This window comes from Danio aesculapii, chromosome 15 (genome assembly GCF_903798145.1).
Source record: "Danio aesculapii chromosome 15, fDanAes4.1, whole genome shotgun sequence".
Lineage (NCBI taxonomy): Eukaryota > Metazoa > Chordata > Actinopteri > Cypriniformes > Danionidae > Danio > Danio aesculapii.
Window position 1 is genome coordinate 28,889,797 of NC_079449.1, and position 18,913 is coordinate 28,908,709.

At 35.0% G+C, this 18,913-nt stretch overlaps 1 protein-coding gene across 1 annotated transcript in view; it reads right to left on the minus strand.

Annotated features, from left to right (window-relative positions):
- Positions 1–1,734: 1,734 nt before the first annotated feature.
- Positions 1,735–18,913, minus strand: part of LOC130242151 (roundabout homolog 2-like) — a 130,874-nt gene continuing 113,695 nt past the window's right edge. The window contains exons 17-25 of the mRNA XM_056474173.1: positions 18,460–18,599; positions 18,099–18,368; positions 17,831–17,945; positions 13,676–13,879; positions 8,372–8,526; positions 8,171–8,269; positions 7,908–8,057; positions 2,669–2,793; positions 1,735–2,358 (exon numbers count right to left, since the gene is read on the minus strand). Coding sequence (XP_056330148.1) covers positions 2,347–2,358; positions 2,669–2,793; positions 7,908–8,057; positions 8,171–8,269; positions 8,372–8,526; positions 13,676–13,879; positions 17,831–17,945; positions 18,099–18,368; positions 18,460–18,599 — 1,270 coding nt within the window. The 3' untranslated portion in view covers positions 1,735–2,346. The remainder of the gene's footprint in view (positions 2,359–2,668; positions 2,794–7,907; positions 8,058–8,170; positions 8,270–8,371; positions 8,527–13,675; positions 13,880–17,830; positions 17,946–18,098; positions 18,369–18,459; positions 18,600–18,913) is intronic.

Consider the following 18,913-nt stretch of genomic DNA (forward strand, 5'->3'; position numbering starts at 1 on the left):
TATCATTTGCATGTGTTTTTTGTAACCTGTGACTGCATAACGATTTAAAAAAAAACTTTAGGGATAAGAAATTGTACCTTTTGTAACTTTAATAATGATTAATTGTATTGAATAATTTTTTTTATTCATCACTACTTAAATAGACTCGGAAAATTATAAAACACTTTATTAATACTTTATTAACACTTTCTTAATTTCAGTTGCATCTTTTTTTACTGCATTTATCTATGCTTGTAGATTGTTTATTAGCTTTTATGCAGGTCCGCTCAACCTACAGAATCATCACAATCAATCTAAAATGATCAATTCTTTCCAAATAGATATTCAAATCATCTGGTGAAATTGTATTTGCATTGCAATAAATATCGCAGAATAACAAAATATCGCAATGTTAGATTTCTCCAATATCGTGCAGCCCTCATGCATGAATCAATATTTTTGACAGCATGTTTTGAAAGATTGAGTACTTACTTAAAAAGACTTCCTCTTGTCGCCACCTACTGGCAAATTGATGTATCCTACCATCATCAACAGTGTATCAATGCCTGAAGAAGAAATTGCAGTATTTTGCTGCAAACTGAAATCTGACATTTAAGAAACCCAACACGAATCTCATGACAATTCGTAACTTTTTGATTTAGCGGCTAATTTGTATGAATTCGTATGATCTCGTTTGTATAATTTAGAATAATTTGCTCATTCTCCAATGATGGTTGGGTTTAGGGGTGGGATTAGGTGTCATGCCTCCTTTTAAAAATTGTACCTTTTGTAACTTTAATAATGATTAATTGTATTGAATAAATTTTATTATTCATCACTTTACCTAAATAGACTAAGAAATTTATAAAACACTTTATTAATACTTTATTAACACTTTCTTAATTTCAGTTGCATCTTTTTTTACTGCATTTATCTATGCTTGTAGATTGTTTATTAGCTTTTATGCAGGTCCGCTCCCCCTACAGAATCATCACAATCAATCTAAAATAATCAATTCTTTCCAAATAGATATTCAAATCATCTGGTGAAATTGTATTTGCATCGCAAAAAATATCGCAGAATAACAAAATATCGCAATGTTAGATTTCTCCAATATCGTGCAGCCCTCATGCATGAATCAGTATTTTTGACAGAATGTATTGAAAGACAGATTGAGTACTTACTTAAAAAGACTTCCTCTTGTCGCCACCTACTGGCAAATTGATGTATCCTACCATCATCAACAGTGTACCAATGAGCATGAAGAAGAAGATGCAACAGTATTTTGCAGCAAACTTAAATCTGACATCTAAAAAAAAACAACATGAATCTCAAGACAATTCGTAACTTTTTGATTTAGCGGCTAATTTGTATGATTCGTATGATCTCATTTGTACAGTTTAGTACAATTTGCTCATCCCCCAATGACGGTTGGGTTTAAAGGTGGGATTAGGTGCCATGCCTCCTTTTCATATGAATTTTCAAATGAATTCATACGAATTAGCCCCTAAACTGACAAAGCGTAAAATAGTTACGTTTCCCTGTGAGATCAGGCTGAACCCCCCCCCCCCCCACTCACATAAGCACTTATTATTACTTATAAACACAGACATGTAAACAGTGGAAAGTCCCAGTTCCAGTCCCAAATCAGAAAAGCAAAAGATTTACACCATACATCACTACACATTCCATACACAAATGCAGTTATTGACAGAATGTTCAAAGAAATCCATACCATCGACGCAGCTCTTAGAACATGAGTTTTATTGTTTTATCCGCGGTCTGCATATGACTGATGCATTTGTGGAGAAAACAGTCTGACAGAGTGCGAATCATTCTCAAGGAGAAGAGAACAGCCCCTTTCAGTGAGCACAGGATCATGAGACAGTCCTAGTGAGGATTTACAACAAGAAACGTTTGATATTCTACAGACTTACTGATGTATAATTGGATGGTTTGTTCACATAGATTTGTGCCTGATAATATCTCCTATATTTGTCACAAAAAAAAATGTCGGAACACCTTTTTTAATTATTATTAATACATGTAGACATCGAGGCATACATGTACAGTATGCACCAGATACATTCAAACATCATGTTCAGCTAACATTTTTCTTCGTTTTCTTTTTAAGCAAATAAATACAATAAATAATAATAAGAAAACAGCATACCTTCCAGTGTGCCTTTTTTCCCTCACATGTCGTAAAAAATAGATATATACATACAGAGGTAGGACAACAATGGATCATTTAAAAACGCTTAAAAAAATCAGACAAACGATAATACAGAGGTGAAGGACAAGAGCGTGGCGGCATTTACACTGCATGGCGTACGCTGTGTTGAGCAACAGGACGATTTCCTCTCCTCATATCATATTCTGAAAATAAACAAGCCCAAAAGTACATACAAATTATCATCTGGAATAGTACGTGCAGTAGTATTCTAACAACAAACATGGGGTGGTATTTTTAATATTCACTCTGAGACACACACACACACACACAAAGTGTAAATGTAATAATTTGCCTGATTCATTTAGTTCGCTTGCAGCTTTGCACGCTCAGTGTCCTGGAGCTTATCGATTGCTAATTTACTACAATGCTCCGAGGCCCCCACGCGTGGTGAGTGACTAATGAACTTATTCAGACCACGAGCGAGCAGACAAGATGCACACAAACTCATCTAACCTCGTTTCTCCTCCTTCCAGACCCCAAGGAGCGAGAGCTTGCGGAGGATTGAGACGCGGAGCTTCTGGAGAGCGAACAGTGGCTGGACAGCAGGTTTGCTTTGAAATACTGGATTAGATCTTCATCTGTGCAGTATAAAAATATTTCAGCCGTTAAATGCTAGAAACCACACTTGCAAGATGCCTATATAAATATATCATGACATTTATGAAGAAAATTAGATGGTTTGATAAATCCTGACTGTGGCTAGTTGCTATGGAGTTTTTAGATGGTTGCCAAGGTGTTGTAACATTAACGTTTAGCTTTAAATATTACAGTAAATCTTAATAAAATGTCAAGAAATATAGTCAATAGCCTATTGGTTAAATGCACTGACATGTAATTACAAACTTTTGGATGTAATGACATTGTAATGACATTGTTATAACATTGTATTCACATTTTAGATGTAGTATGTAATTATAAACTTTTATGTGTGCAATTACTGTGTCAATGCATTGCAATTGTTATGTCATTACATGTAATTACACTGTAGTTACATCCAAGATAATATTCATAACTGTGAATGTATATTACATGTACAATATATATTTACAGTTTTATGTAAATATACACAGCACACATGTAATTACAAGTTTAATATCTATATAATTACATTCTAATTTCATCCATAATAATATTTATAAACCTAAACTTTTCTTTGTATATTTCATGTACAGTATTTGTGTATTTATATGTAAATGTATGCAGTACATATGTAATTACAAACTTTTATTTTGGATGTAATTACTGTGTCATTACATTATAATTACTATATAATAACATTGCAATTACGTCAATAATAGTATTGTAAATGTGTTTTTGTATATTTCATGTACAGTATTTGTGTATAATAGTTTTATACATGTACACAGGACACATCTAATATTTAATTACAAACTTTTTGTAGCATTGTAATTACGTCCAAGATTTACACACGTGTTTGTATATTTCATGTACGGTGTGTATTTATAGTTATATACTTAAATATGCACAGTACACATGTATGTAATAGGTCATTAAAAACTTTATTCTTGATTCCTAAACATGTTTGTACGTGTGTGAAATTACTGTGTCGTTACATTGAAATTACATATGTCATTACATGGTAGTTACATTGCAAAAATATTGTAGTTACATCCAAGCAAAATTTATAAACGTAAAAGTTTCTTTGTACAATTTATGTACTGTATTTGTGTAATCATAGCTATTTATGGAAATATACACATGGAATGTAATTACAAAGTATTATCTTGAATGTAATTACACTGCTATTAAATTCTAATTACATCCTAGATAATATTTATCAATGTGTTGCTTTGTATATTTCATGTACAGGTTGTATTTGTAGTTTATACTCTAATGCACACAGTACACATGTAATATGTTTACCTTGTATGTAATTACTGTCGTTACAATGTAATTACTATGTCATTACATCGTAACTACATTGCTATTACATTGTAATTACATCCAAGTTAATATTTATAAACATGTTTCTTTCTATATTTCAAGTACGGTATTTGTGCATTTATATGTAAATATACGCAGTACATATGTAATTACAAATGTTTATTTTAATGTAATTACAATGTAATGACATTGTTATAACATTGTAATTACATCTGAGACGTAATATGTAATTACAAACTTTGGTCTTGTGTGCAGTTACTATGTTAATACATTGTAATTAAATTGTAGTTACATCCAAGATAATATGTAGAAATGTAAATGTTTCTTTGTATATTGCATGTACAGTATTTGGTTATCTATAGTTGTATACGTAAATATACACAGTACAGATGTCATTACTATGTCACTACATTGTAATTACACTGCTATTGCATTGTAAGTACATGCAAGACAATATTTATAAACTTAAATGTTTCTTTGTATATTTACAAATATATAAATATACGGAATATACATGTGATTACAAACGTTTATTTTGCCTGTAATTACTATGTAATAACATTGTAACTATATTGTAATAACAACGTAGTAACAATGTAGTAACAATGTAATAACATTGTAATTACTACATCGTTATAACATTGTAATTACGTTGTTATAACATTGCAATTACGTCAATGATAGTATTGCAAATGTGTTTTTGTATATTTCATGTACAGTACAGTAGCACCAAGGTGCTCATGGCAACCCGAATTTGAGCGTGATTCTTTCCCTCTATCTGTTCCCTAAAATTTCCTGTCACTGTTCTTTCCATTAAATGTTAAAAACCCCTAAAAAAATTACATTAAAAATGTAAATAAATATAAAATAGAAATGTTGTAGGTATTGGTTTTGCAGAAATTGTATCATTATTATTATTTTATTTGCATTAAACCTTTGTAACCTGGCCATGGAGGGGAAAATGTATATCACAAAATAAAAACTGCACCACAATCTATATCTATATATATTTTCTTCAGCAAAAAAGGAGAAAATTGTTTGTTTATGTCGTTTTTAACAAGCCTCCTCAAGCTTTTATATTTGCGGTTGCCAGATGTCAAGAGTTTTTACCCACACTCTGCTCTGATGATCAGTAAACAATGGCAAACAGGTGAATTGGACATAAATGTGTGTGTGTGTGTGTAGGTGTAGGTGTAGGTGTAGGTGTGTGTGAGTGTGTGTTTTATTATATATATTTAGCTAACCTGAAGGTGTAATCAAGACAGACTTTTTCTTCTCACAGACATTTTCTTTGTTTACTTTGACTAAATATGCAACCTTTTCAGACCTTCTCAGTAATGATCTCTATTACTACGAGGATTTTCAACTGTATTTATGAATCTGGCAGCAAAAAAATAGACCTACACAACCTGTATTCAACAATACAGTTTATAGTCTGGAATTATCATAATTAGTAATTCACTGCTTAGGCTTTCATAATATAGATATTATGTTAGTTTATAAGACAATAGACACTACCTGACAAAGTCTTTAAGGAATAACAAATAATAACTTGACTTCTTGTTGATCATTTGGTATCAGTAGTGGCTTATATGTAGGCAAAGGCCTCTAGATTACACTTATTTACCAAAATAAAATATAATCATGCCTTGATTTTTAACGATGTAATTAGGACAGTAAAGTCTGACTTTGCTTAGACAAAAGTCTTGTCACTTAACAGAAATAAAGTACAGTATAGAATATAAAGTCATGATGCAGTGGAAAAAGAATGAATATCGTTTATGACTCCCATGAGCTTATAGGACTGCATCCATTCATCTCTGCAATGACTCAGATAACTGATTAATAAAGTCATCTGGAATGGCAAAGAAGGTGTTCTTGCAGGACTCCCAGAGTTCATCAAGATTATTTGGATTAATCCTCAATGCCTCCTCCTTCATCTTCCCCTAGACATGCTCAATAATGTTCATATCAGGTGACAGGGCTGACCAATCCTGGAGCACCTTGACCTTCTTTGCTTTCAGGAGTTTTGATGTAGAGAAGAGAGTATGAGGAGGAGCGCTAGCCTGCTTTAGAATTTGCCTTCTCCTGTGGTTTATAATGTAATGGGCAGCACAAATGTCTTGATACCTCAGGCTGTTAATGTTGCCATCCACTCTGCAAATTTCTCACACGCCCCCGTACTGAATGTAAACACAAACCATGGTTTTTCCTTTACCAAACTTGACTGATTTCTGTGAGAATCTTGGGTCCGTGTGGATTCCAATAGGTCTTCTGCAGAATTTGTGATGATTGGGATTCAGTTCAACAGATGATTCATCAGAAAAATCTACCTTCTGCCACTTTTCCAAATGATCAACTAGAAGCCAAGTTAATATTTGTTGCTCTTACAACCGACAAGACTTTCGTCAGGTACTGTAATAAATAAGGACAATAGAGAAGGTTAAGTGAACCATGTGCCTGAATTGATATTCTTTTGATTTGTGTTTATTTGAACATTTGATTAACTGCATAATTATAATTACATAATCTATTTCTTATGAGTAAAGCATAATAAATATCATCCATTTCTAACATGATTTACAGAAGACACTCACTAAAATGCCAATTAAAGTAGCCATAGTTAATTTTTTGCTGAATTTATTTCAACAAAAGTTATTTGAAACATTAAAAGCACTTTATTTGTAATATTTAATAAGGTATGTACATAACTCATAAGAAAGTACAACTAAATAAGTACATTTAAATTGGCTTTTTTTTTTATTTCTACTTATGTGAGATAACTAAAATGAACTTTTTCCACTTCATTCAATGTAGCCCTTATCCATGACTTACATAATACTACAGTAACCTAAAATGTGTCCCTGGAACACAAAACCAGTCTTATGTATTATTGTCCTATATCTAACATTGTCCTATTTAACAATCCATACCTGTCAACTCCCCCTTTTTGCCGGGATTCTTCCGTATTTTGCCATTCTATCCCGCTATCATCCCGTTTAAGTATTTTCCCATATTTCTCCCATATTTTTAATCTTTCTATGAAAGAGGAAGCGGCATCAACACAACGTCTATTTCAAATGTGAGAACACTCTCAAGAGAATTATACTTTCGATTTACTCTGGCTTCAAAGCACATTAAAATTAATATAAATCGGCCACATTCACTTCCTTTCCATTAAAGCTATGCGTCGACCGTAACCCTTCCTATGCAACCTCTGAATCAGTTCATTCATGTAACGGTGCTTACTGATGGATGCGCTCTGTAAACACACTGTTGCCAGATCAGCTTCTGTACACGCAATTTGAAAAGGAACGAAAGTGGATACTTTGGGATTTGGGTGTGTGTTTAAATCTATGGTTTTAACAGACAAATACACTTATATGTAAATATGTAACGTAATAATATGTAAACATGTCCATATAGGCGTGTTTTTTTTACTAATTTTGTCTTAAATGAGCATTAAGAGTTAGGAAAGTAATCGAATGCTTTTATTAAAGATCTGTGGATTCTTAAAGTGACACATCTATTATGAAACAAAAAGGTGGATCAAAATGAGAGATTCATTTCCTGCTCTTCACTAAATAACTGAAAAGTGAATTCCTGTATTTTTACATCCGAATGTTGACAGGTATGAACCATACATCTATGGAAGGCTTATTAATTCAGCTTTCATGTATAAACCTCAATTACACCAAATTGGAACTTATGCCTGGTTGTTTGGCCCAGGGTCACAAACAGACTAGGGTCCAGTCTAAATGACCAGTAGTTTTCCCTGAAGTCTGACCTTGTGTGCTCCACTGTGCGGCTGTTTTGCGGTCAGATCTCCTCTCTCTGTGCTGCGGGGTCGTCCTGCTTCCTCCAGTGTCCAGAATGTCTGTCAGGTGCTTGAGTGGCTCTTCTGTTAGAGGAGGAGGTTCGGGTGGAGGCGGCAGGTCTGCGAAAACACACACAAACAAGCACAAAGTGTGAATGATCATTGACACACACCATTATCCCAACCGCTTTAGTTGCTCCGATCAATAATTGATTAGCTGTGTGTGTTCTTACTCCCTGATTTGGACACTTCTCGTCTCGCAAGGCCATCCTTATGAGATTTCTTCTTGGGCCTGGGCTTGTGAATTGAGGAAGTGAATGACGTATATTCTCCTGATAGCAGGGCAGAGGAAAGAAAACAAAGATGATGTTCTCTATATGTAATTATCGGGAGTGTAATAAAAGCAGTTATTTTTGCAGTGGTGAAGGGTTTACTAGTGGCTGTGCTGCCGGAGAAGAGTTCCTCCATTTCGGCCATGTCTCTCCAAGGGCTGCTGTGGTGAGGAGCGCTGCCATTAACAGACTCTGTTTTGGCAAACGGCTTTGGGTTGGAGAGAGCAAACTGTGTGTTGTGTGAGCACGGTGGTTTCCTGTTGAATAAACACATTAACAATTTAGGGGGGTTTGTTTTTGTCCTATTCTAAAAGTATATGTGATGGTGGTAACAACGAAAAATAAAAACATGCTTTGTGTTTATACATACAGTTGAAGTCAATTATTAGCCCTCATAATTCCCCAATGATGTTTAACAGAGCAAGGAAAATTTCACAGTATTTCCTATAATACAGTTTTATGCAAAAATGTGGGCACCCCTCTGTGGCTCAATAATAATGCGCCCTTACTGTATAAAATATCACAGTGAAATGTCATTTGGTTTCTAGTAAAAGCTAGATAATGTCATGTTTTTCAGACAGAAATATGTAGTGTAGCAGTATTGAGATGTGTGAAATGAAATTGAAACTAAAAATAGGGTATGCAAAAGTTTGGGCACCCTCTCTTTTGTGTGGATTTCAAAACTTGTAGTCAAGAATTTCCTAATGACCTAAAAACCAGGATAATTCACCAACATGAATTAGGAGAAGAATACAAAAGCTGTCACAAACGTTTAAAGGCTCTATCTCCACATTCAGAAATATAGTAAGAAAATGGAAGGCTACGGGAACAGTTCTTGTGAAGGAAAGATGTGCTAGATGAAAAAAAATATCTGAAAGGCAAAGGTGAAGAATGGTTTAAAAGGTCAGAGACAAACAACAGACTACCTCCAAAGAGCTCCAGGAACATCTTACTGTTAATAATGTCATTGTACATTGTTCCACAGTCCAGCGCACTCTCTTCACAAAGAACAGCTCAATGGAAGGAAATGCAGAAGAAGCCTTTTCTGCATTCTGCCAACAAGAAGAGTCATTTGAGGTATGCAAAGGCTCATCTGGACAAGCCTTAATCATTTTGGAAAAATATTTTGTGGATGAGACGCCACAACCATAGACTCTTTGTATGCCAGAAAAAGAACACAGCATTCCAGGAGAAGAACCTGCTCCCTACTGTAAAATATAGTGGAGGGTCCATCATGCTGTGCGGATGAGTGGCAAGCACAGATACTGGAAACCTTGTCAGAGTTAAAGGTCGTATGGATTCCACTCAGACTCAGCAGATTCTGAAGAACAATGTTCAGGAATCAGTCAAGAGGCTGAAGTTACGACAGGGCTGGATGTTTTAGCAGGACAATGAACCAAAGCACAGTTCCAGATCTACCTAGGAATTCATGCTCTTGTTCTAGAATGGCCATCCCAGTCCCCAGACTTAAACATGATTGAAAATCTATGGATTGATTTGAAAACAGCCGTTCATGCTTAGCACCAGGGCTTAATTTGTGCTGGAACAAGCTACATCCGGATCCGGCACCTCTGAAAACTGATCCGGCACCTCATTTTACCGACCCCCCTCCTCACACACACCCCACCCACTCTTCACTTTCTTCCACGACTCCCCAACCCTCCTCACTTTCGTCTGCCACACCGTCTCCAACAGCCCCCCCCCTCTTCGCTTTCATCCATGACACCTCTCCCTCCTCTGATAACATCCGTTCCAACGGATCCGTTACCCTGATCTGTTCCGGGACCTCTCAAATTTACAAATTAAGCACTGCTCGGCACCCTTTGAACCTGACTGAACTGAAGAAATTGTTTAAGGAAGAACTGTCCGAACATGCTTTCAGCAATAATTCAGGGACTTATCCTTGACTATAAAAAGCATTTACAAGCTGTTATTTCAGCAAAAGGTGGCTGTACAAAAGATTGATGTCATTATTCTGTTAAGGTGCCCACATATTTGCACCTGTCTGTTTTTGTATTGACTTAAATTGCATTACATCTGTTGAATAAATACCGGTAAATGTTATGTCAGACCTGTAATGTTGCCTTTTCCCTAAGGTATAAAACATATCCAAATGAAATTGCTGATTTGAAAGGCCAGCAGGCTACGGCTTGCAATTATGAAAATGATCAGAGGTGGCCAAACTTTTGCATAAGACTATATTTTTTTCAAACCATTCAAAACTCAACAGATTTACATAAAAAACACACAATAAAGCCTAAGCCACCAATCCCGAGAGCAATAATGTAACACTAAACGACTGTTACAAAAAACAGCTAAGTAGCCATTTTTTTTTGTATCTTACAACCCAGCTTCACATTTCAGCAATTTGTTTGCAGAAATGTTACCATCCTTTATTTTTTTCTAGCAAAAGAAATGACACCTCTTTTGACTTACAGCATGTTCTGACCTATCATGAGATCATTTAAAATGAAGTACACAGTACATCTTGCTATAAATATTACATGAATGGGAGAGTTGCATTATAGATGTGCAGCCAACAAATCTGCAGTAACTGTGTGATGCGGTCATACCAATATGGACCAAAATCTCTTGAAGCTATGGCATGAACTGTAGAAGGCAGATCTGAAGACCTAGCAGGGTCCAACACAGGGTTAGAAAAAAATGGCTGTATTTGTGTGTACATATACTTGTTTTTATTGTATATATTTATAACAGTTCACTGATCAAATGTGAAATCAAATAAGGTTGGTGTTCTTTATGATAAACAACTTTCCAGCTCTTCTCTTCAGTTGTAATGATGCACACAAGTCATGTAAACAACTTTTATGACCTTTTTCTTTCTCTCTCTCTCTTTCATTATTGAATTGATTTTGAGCTCAAAATATTATTTTTGTACTGCTTAGATATTATATTGAGTCATGTGACCATAGTGTTTAAACAAACTGCAGACACACCTGAACTCTGTTACCCAGATGAAGGCAAGTTCGCTGAAATGTGTAGGTGCAGTTTTAATGGAATAGCCATGTGAATAAAGACTTAAAAAAAATCCACTTTTTTTTTTTTCGAGTGCCTTGGACTTATAAATTTGCTGTTTATCTTTATGTTTCCCTTACCCAAAGAGCACAGACACATTCATTATCCATGCAGGATTTTTGTTTGATTTAGAAGTTTTATGATCCATTAATAAGGGAAAGATCTTCATGAATTTTTTTCTTCTGTTGAACACAAAACAAGATACTGTGAAGAATGTTGGGTAAAAAAAACAGCCATTAGCTATGATTTCATCCAAAGATGAAAATTAGATTTATGCGCAAAACTTAAAGATCACTTCAAACATCGTATTTAAATAAAGTTTCCCTCCAATGAGTCAAAGAGAATAAAATCGACACTTCTTTATAAACTGGGGCCAAATATCAAAAAGAAAAATGGAATTTGCTGCGGCAGGAGAAGCCCTCATGGGCCTTTTTTCTTATGTAATAAATTACTTCTGCCTTGGAGGACAAAGACAAAACGGAATAAATGTGCGGAGGCTTTTGGAGGCGTGAAAGACTACTCTTAATGAGTGCAGATGCTAAAGACAGTTCTTGAGGTAATAATACTGAACCACTTTGATGACAGACTTTGGCTGAAGCATTTTAGAATGACCAGATCAACATTTCAGATGTTTTTACAACATGGTCTGTAAAAAATGATCGTACCAGTTAGTTACAACAACTTAATATTTTGAGTTATGTTAGCTTATCTGGATTGAATGTGTTGACATAACTTATATATCAAAGTTTTACTTAGCTGAGCTACTTAACAAAATGAGTCAGCTGAACTCATATATATTAGTTAACTTCTCTTGGGATGTCCAGATCCGATCACGTAATTGGAAATCGGGCCCGATCACGTGCTTTCAGACTCGATCGTAATCGGACGTTACCTCCCGATCAGGACTTGAATATAGATTTATTTTATTTATCATTATTTTGTTAACACATCTATTATTATGCGGTTATGGAGTTAGACCTCTTTCTTGACTTCACACAGAAACAGCAACGCGTGTGGCAGGACATCACTTTGTTGCATAGAGGCTATTGGTTAAACGCCGGCAAAGTAGTACACGGAAGCAGCAAAAGAAGCAAAAGAAGAAGCAAAAAGCACGAGTATGTCTGCGGTCTGGAGGTATTATAAAGTTGATGATGACAACATTGCCATAGCAAACTGTGAGATATGAGAACTTGGGATTGCCTGCTGGGTATTTTAAGCTTTTGTATTAGATCTTTTTGATATTTACTGTTGCACTAAAGTCCAAAAGTGAAGAATTTATGTTATTTATTACTTGATTGTTCAAACTACTTCACAGAAGTGCTCTGTTTGTTAACAGAGTTGTTGAATGTGAAAATAAGGTGAATTAAATAAAATAGAAGAAACATCCTGGCTCTGTTTCTTCCCTCTTCTTTATTTTTTTAATGTATTATAGAAGTATTGGATCGGGTTTCAGTATCGGTAGATACTCAAAATCAAATGACTCAGACTCACACTCGAGGGCAAAAAAACCTGATTTGGACATCACTAGCTTTAGTACAAATATGTGCAAATGAAAACAAATAAATTTTTTACTAAATAAATCCACTTTAAAATTGTATTTGTATGCATTTTGTAATTATATATATATATATATATATATATATATATATATATATATATATATATATATATATATATATATATAAAAATTTAATTTATTATAATACTTTGACCTAAATTTATATTTGTTTACTTTTGGATGATGTCAAATGATGAACATCTTTCTGTAGGTTTAGAATTTGAATGTGCTGGTAAAAGAAGGCTTAAGTGGGCTGACAAAATATGGGTGGGTTTGGGATTAGTTTGGATGTTTTGAACACACATTCTATGTTAAATATTTGACAAAAACCAACCTAACCATTTTTAGGTGCTTTTTGGTGGGTTTGAGAAGGTTTTGGACAGTTTGGGCTGAAAACATTCAAGTTTATCTGGCAACACGTTTATCTGTTTAACAAGGCAACACTTTAACAAGTTTATCTGGCAACACTGACCTCCATTTTCTCATTTTAATGCTGTGTTGTGTGTTTGTCTAATGGTTTTTCTCAGATACCTGCTTCTTTGGTAAAAAAAAATTTCTTTTTGTAGACTTTATTAATATAAAGGTATTCTAGACTTTATTGTATTTGTAGACAGTATTAAATGAAGCAGGGTCCATCAGTGAATTTTCATTTTTGGCTGAATTTTCCCTTTAACTGTGTATTTTCAGAACACAACCAAAATATTCTTTAAAAAAATTATTGTTTTCCATAGAAAAAAAAAAAAAAATCCTGGCATTACAGAAAGGTGAATACAACATCAATGTGAACTGAAGAACTGTGTGTGTATTTTTACCATGGCAGCAGGTCTGGATGCTGCAGGCGTGGGTTAGCCGGGTGTTGTTCATCACTTGGGGAGGGTGTGAGGGTTACTGTGGACTGCAGGCTGTAGGTTGTGGCTCTGCTGGATTCCTCTCCTCTTAAAGGTAGAGTGGCTGCATCCTCAATCAGATAAGTTCGCTCAGGCAGAGGAGGACACCACTCTCCATCATCCTCAGGGCTATAGGGACGTAAACAGATTAGGATGCCCGTTAAACCTAAAATCGACTAAAACACAAAAGCAAACGCGTACAAAGCATCCTACAAACGCAGAAAGAAAAGACTCCAGACTGCAGCAATGATCGCATGCGATAAAAGACTGGTAAATAAAACCAGACAGTGGAAATAAATAATTTAAAAGAGAATCCAATGTCGGGTACAAAGACAGCATCGTAAAAAAGCTTATCAAAAATTTGTCAAAGCAGTTTCATCCATGTTGGGTGATGATAAAAATATGATGTGAAAGCATCGAGGACAAAGGTTGATTTGTGCGGTTCCGCTTTATTTCCAGCCGTGGCTATTCTTGAAGGTTCAGACTGAGAAGCCATGTCTGGTGACCTGCCTCTCGGCCCCGTCTCTAACAGCCTAAGAAGGCTTGGCTGTAAGCGCTAACATCATTAGCCCCTGTCACTTTGAGCTGAAACATCAAATAAGATTAGATAAGACCTCAATTTATCACCCAGACTCCATTTTACCATGTTGCACAGGTTTCGTATTACTTTTCTGAGGTAGAGAATTATATCCGGCAATGTCTGAACTTCAAAAAGAGAAAAAACCACATGGATGACAGCTACTGAAAGGCACATTTATAAATCTGAAATGCGCCGATAGACACTTAAAAAAAAAGTTACACATTTTATACTTATTGGACATGTACTATTGTTAAATTGATTGTTTCTAGACATGTACATATATGTTACCGTATCATAAATTATGAACATGATATCATTTACCACATTTACAATGGGTTTATGACATGGTACATTGTACCATGCTAATTCCATGTTTTGTAGATAACTCCTACAGTGTTGCGATGTTCTAACACAACATCATGTGTTTGGAAAAGGTTTTCACATGTTTGTTTGATTGTTTGTTATTTGAAAAGTAATATGGTCTTTTGTCATGGTATTTGAATGTGTTCTAATGTATTATTATGGTATTTAATCATGAACAATATTATTTTGAAATAAAACAATGACCTTTGGGCATTATCATGTTATTACATAATTCCTTTATGACATGCTTTGGACATTATAATGTTTTTGATAGATTCATGACCATGAGTCTAAAAATGGCATTGACAATCTTCTGATCAAGTACTAGATCGTTGTTTTGGAGATGTATCCTTGTATTTCAATGGCTTTTGAACATGTTCTGTACCATTCTGGCATGATATCTTGGCTTTAGGTCATTTAGTATTCCATGTACATGACATGGCACCACAATTTTGGACATGTACAATTACCACTTTTTTGTAGTTATTTAAAAGTTTTGACATGGTACCATTTGGATATGATATTCCACCCTTTTCACCTGTTTGAACACCTTTTGAACACTTGTTTTAAATATACCACAGTATAAGGACATGCAGGATGCTAATTGTTGTTTTTTTAAGTTACCCTTTAGTTATTTAAATGGACATACTATTCGGGATGTACTGAAATTAAAATTCTAGTCTGAAACAAAACTTTCTGGATGCTCTGGAAACTTCTGGATCCCACCAATTTTTTTTTATTGTTATTTCTTATCTTAATAAATCTTTAAAGTAATTTTGTAAGACTTTTTAAATTTAACTCATTGTGGATAAAGGAAAATATTTTTGATTATTTTTGTCTCTTTTTCTCTTCATCAAACAAATGTATTTGTATTGCTTAAGGTGATATATATTAACCAAACTTCTTCTCGAGTGTGATATGTTTTGCATACTAATGAAGCATTTTTGCAGATGTAGATGAAGCTGATAGAAATGCAAAGACCTGATTGTCTAAAATTAACTTGAGCTCTGCAGCGAAACTTCCTGTGAGCAAAGAACTTGCAGTTGAGAATTCTTGTGCTTTTAATGTTGTGCAGAGAATTCATGGAAAAAAAGGATGTATGTATGGGTGCGGCCAATGGACGACTGGAGAATGATTGACAAGTGACGAGTTCCACTAAACTTCACCTGTTAATATCAGCTACGTATAAAAGCGCGAATCAGGAAATGAAATTTGCTGCGCACCTCCTGAACATAACTCTTGCATTGCATTGAGGATAACAGAATTCTGTGAATCAAATAATTCATTTGTATCCAATAAATTACTAATATGTAAAACATTGAAGAAAAACCTCTTCTGACCTTTTTCATTAAACACGCATCAAAATTGATTAAATATGCCAACATCATTAACCCTATTGACACTAATTAAAAGTCAACAAAATAATCGAATTTTTTTTTACAGAACATAAATATTTGACAATAAAATTTTATAGTCAAAGGGGGGCCATTTTACCAGCGTTGCCATGACAGCACAGCAGTGTTATTGCAAGCAGCAGGAACAAGTATACTACACTAAAACTGTCCTGTTAGAGCATTATTTGAGCAGACTTTGCTTTTCCGGTGAGCATGACATTCATGCACATATAAGTATGTGTACATGAGTGAAATATCCATAGAGCTTAATATATTTAACTATTTTGTACTTTGACTGAAGTGTAAGGATGGGTATCGTTAAGGTTTTAATAGTATTACTACTTTTATTGATACCACTTATCAGTTCGGTACTTTAACAGATCTCTTATCAGTACTTTTTGTGTTTTTTTAATGAAAAAACTAAACAAATTGAACAGAATTAACAACACTTTATTTTATGATTATGTTTTAATGTAAAACAAAACGAAACCAATAATTGTAAAACAAACAAGTATTTTTTTTCTGTAAAAGAATGTACAATGGTTTGAAGGAAAACGACTCTCAGTTTTTAACCATTCTTCTGGAGAAAAATCTACATGTTTGACTTTTCTGGCAGAAGTTGGGACCTTTCTTAGTTTATTGTGCTCCCTGCAGTTGAAAATACTCAATAAATATTCAGTTGCAAAATGCAGTTAAATGAGATAATGTTTATGATTTTTTATCAAATGAGTTAACAGTGTTTTGGGAGTTAACTGTGCAATGCAATGTAAAAATAAGCTGTTTTTTATTATTTCTTAATAAGCATAGTTTATTATTAGGTAATTCATAGGCTATATTTGTAAAGCAGCTTTATTTAGGCTATTGCAGAAAAAAATACAGTTTTCATTGTAACCGAATGTGTGTGTTTATTTAACTATTAATGTTATACTAGTTTAGGCGATTGACTGCTGACATAACAATGTGGATGATGTAACGTTACTTAGTAGCTAGGCAGTCATTACATTTTATTGAAGTTAATGCACTTTTGAAAGAGACTTTTACTTTCACTTACACCAGATTTCTTGCGTTTTATACAAGAAAACAACTTGTTGCGTTTGTTGCAACGGGCATTGTCACTGTCCACTGGGGAAATACAACCCATTTGGTTCTCTCCGCAAGCTTACAAGCTGTGACTGCGAGCAAGTCTGTGTCGTGAGCAATGTGTGTTCATTTAGCGCGAGCATACGCTGAGTGCACGCGCACAGTCGAGCACTGTGACGGCTTTTATGCTTGTTGCGCTCGCAATGTGAGATTGTTAGCTGTGCAGACGAATATCAAATATCGCAAAGTAGAAAAGGTCGGTCAGTTAAATCATGCTACTTTAAGTACTGTTTATTCAGCAATAATTTCTTCAGCACCGACAGCAGAAGCGTTAACTTCAGAGCTTATCGATACTTTGGCCTTTCATAATGTAGCACCGATACCGATAAAGTACGGAGTTTCGGTACCCATCCCAAGTGAAGTGTGTGTGCAAGCTAGTCAACGGTTTACTTTGCTGTGGTCGAAAAAAGCCATTTTCAGCCCCAAATTTTTACGCCAGCCAAAATTTTGGTGTATCCCTAGCTACTATGGCTTTCTGAACACGTACTGTAGAGTACTATGAACATACGGATAATAGTTTTAAACATCTATAACAGACTACCATGATTTTTTGGTACATCTACCAATGATTTTTCACAATATGGTGATACTCATTGTCATTACCTGTGTCTTTTGTCTGGGATTTGAACCTCCTTGTTTTGTACTGAATGCAATGACAGCACATCAGACCATGTGGGTGAGGAGCTTTGCCCTGGAGACTTCTGCTTCACCAGTTTGCCTGCAAAACAGCATGAAAAGGCAGAACTGAAGGCTATTTGCATCAAACTGACATCAGCATTTGTCGCAGCACTTGTTGATCCAATCTGTCTGCATAGTAATTCTCAAGGATTAATCCCTTAACCTCCATGATTGAAACCAATGTCACGCCTACCGTTTTGGCCTCTTGGGTATTGGAGTTTTGCATATTCTGCTCCGCTGTGGCTGGACTGAAGGCTCCACTGGTCCAGGTCTTGCTCCATGCTGTACAGGTCAGTTTTGGAGAGGACTGGAGAGCTGGTGTATGGGTCAGGGCCCTGAGAGTACATACTGCACAGGTCATGTTCATCTGCATCGGCAGGGTTGATGGTACAGTAAATGGCGCCTTCATTTGAGGCTGGGCTGTAATTCCCATTCTGGCTCACATAATTTGAGAATCCCGAAGCTGTAAAACAGATTAATGAGTTATAGGAGATATGATTTGTTAGTGTGACAGTAGAATAATGCAGGTGGAACGCCCATGACAGAGATCTTACTGTTGTAGTATTGATCTGTGGAGTCCAGTCTGCCAGCACAGCAGTTGACCGAGTCTTTTCCATTTCGAGAGAAGTTGCCAGTGGGCCATGAATCTGCCAGCCAGGGGTAGTTTCCCAAGTGTGACTCGAGCAAACATGGCCTGTAAAGCAGGGCTATTACAGTTAACAATATATGAAAACTGTAAAACTTTTTATGCAAAAAAAATATATATAATATAATATAATATAATATAATATAATATAATATAATATAATATAATATAATATAATATAATATAATATAATATAATATAATATAATATAATATAATAAATACACTCACTGGACACTTTATTAGGTACACTTGTCCAACTGCCTGTTAATGCAAATTTCTAATCAGCATCACATGGCAGCAACTCAATGCATTTAGGCATGTAGACATGGTCAAGATGATCTGCTGATTTTCACGCACAAC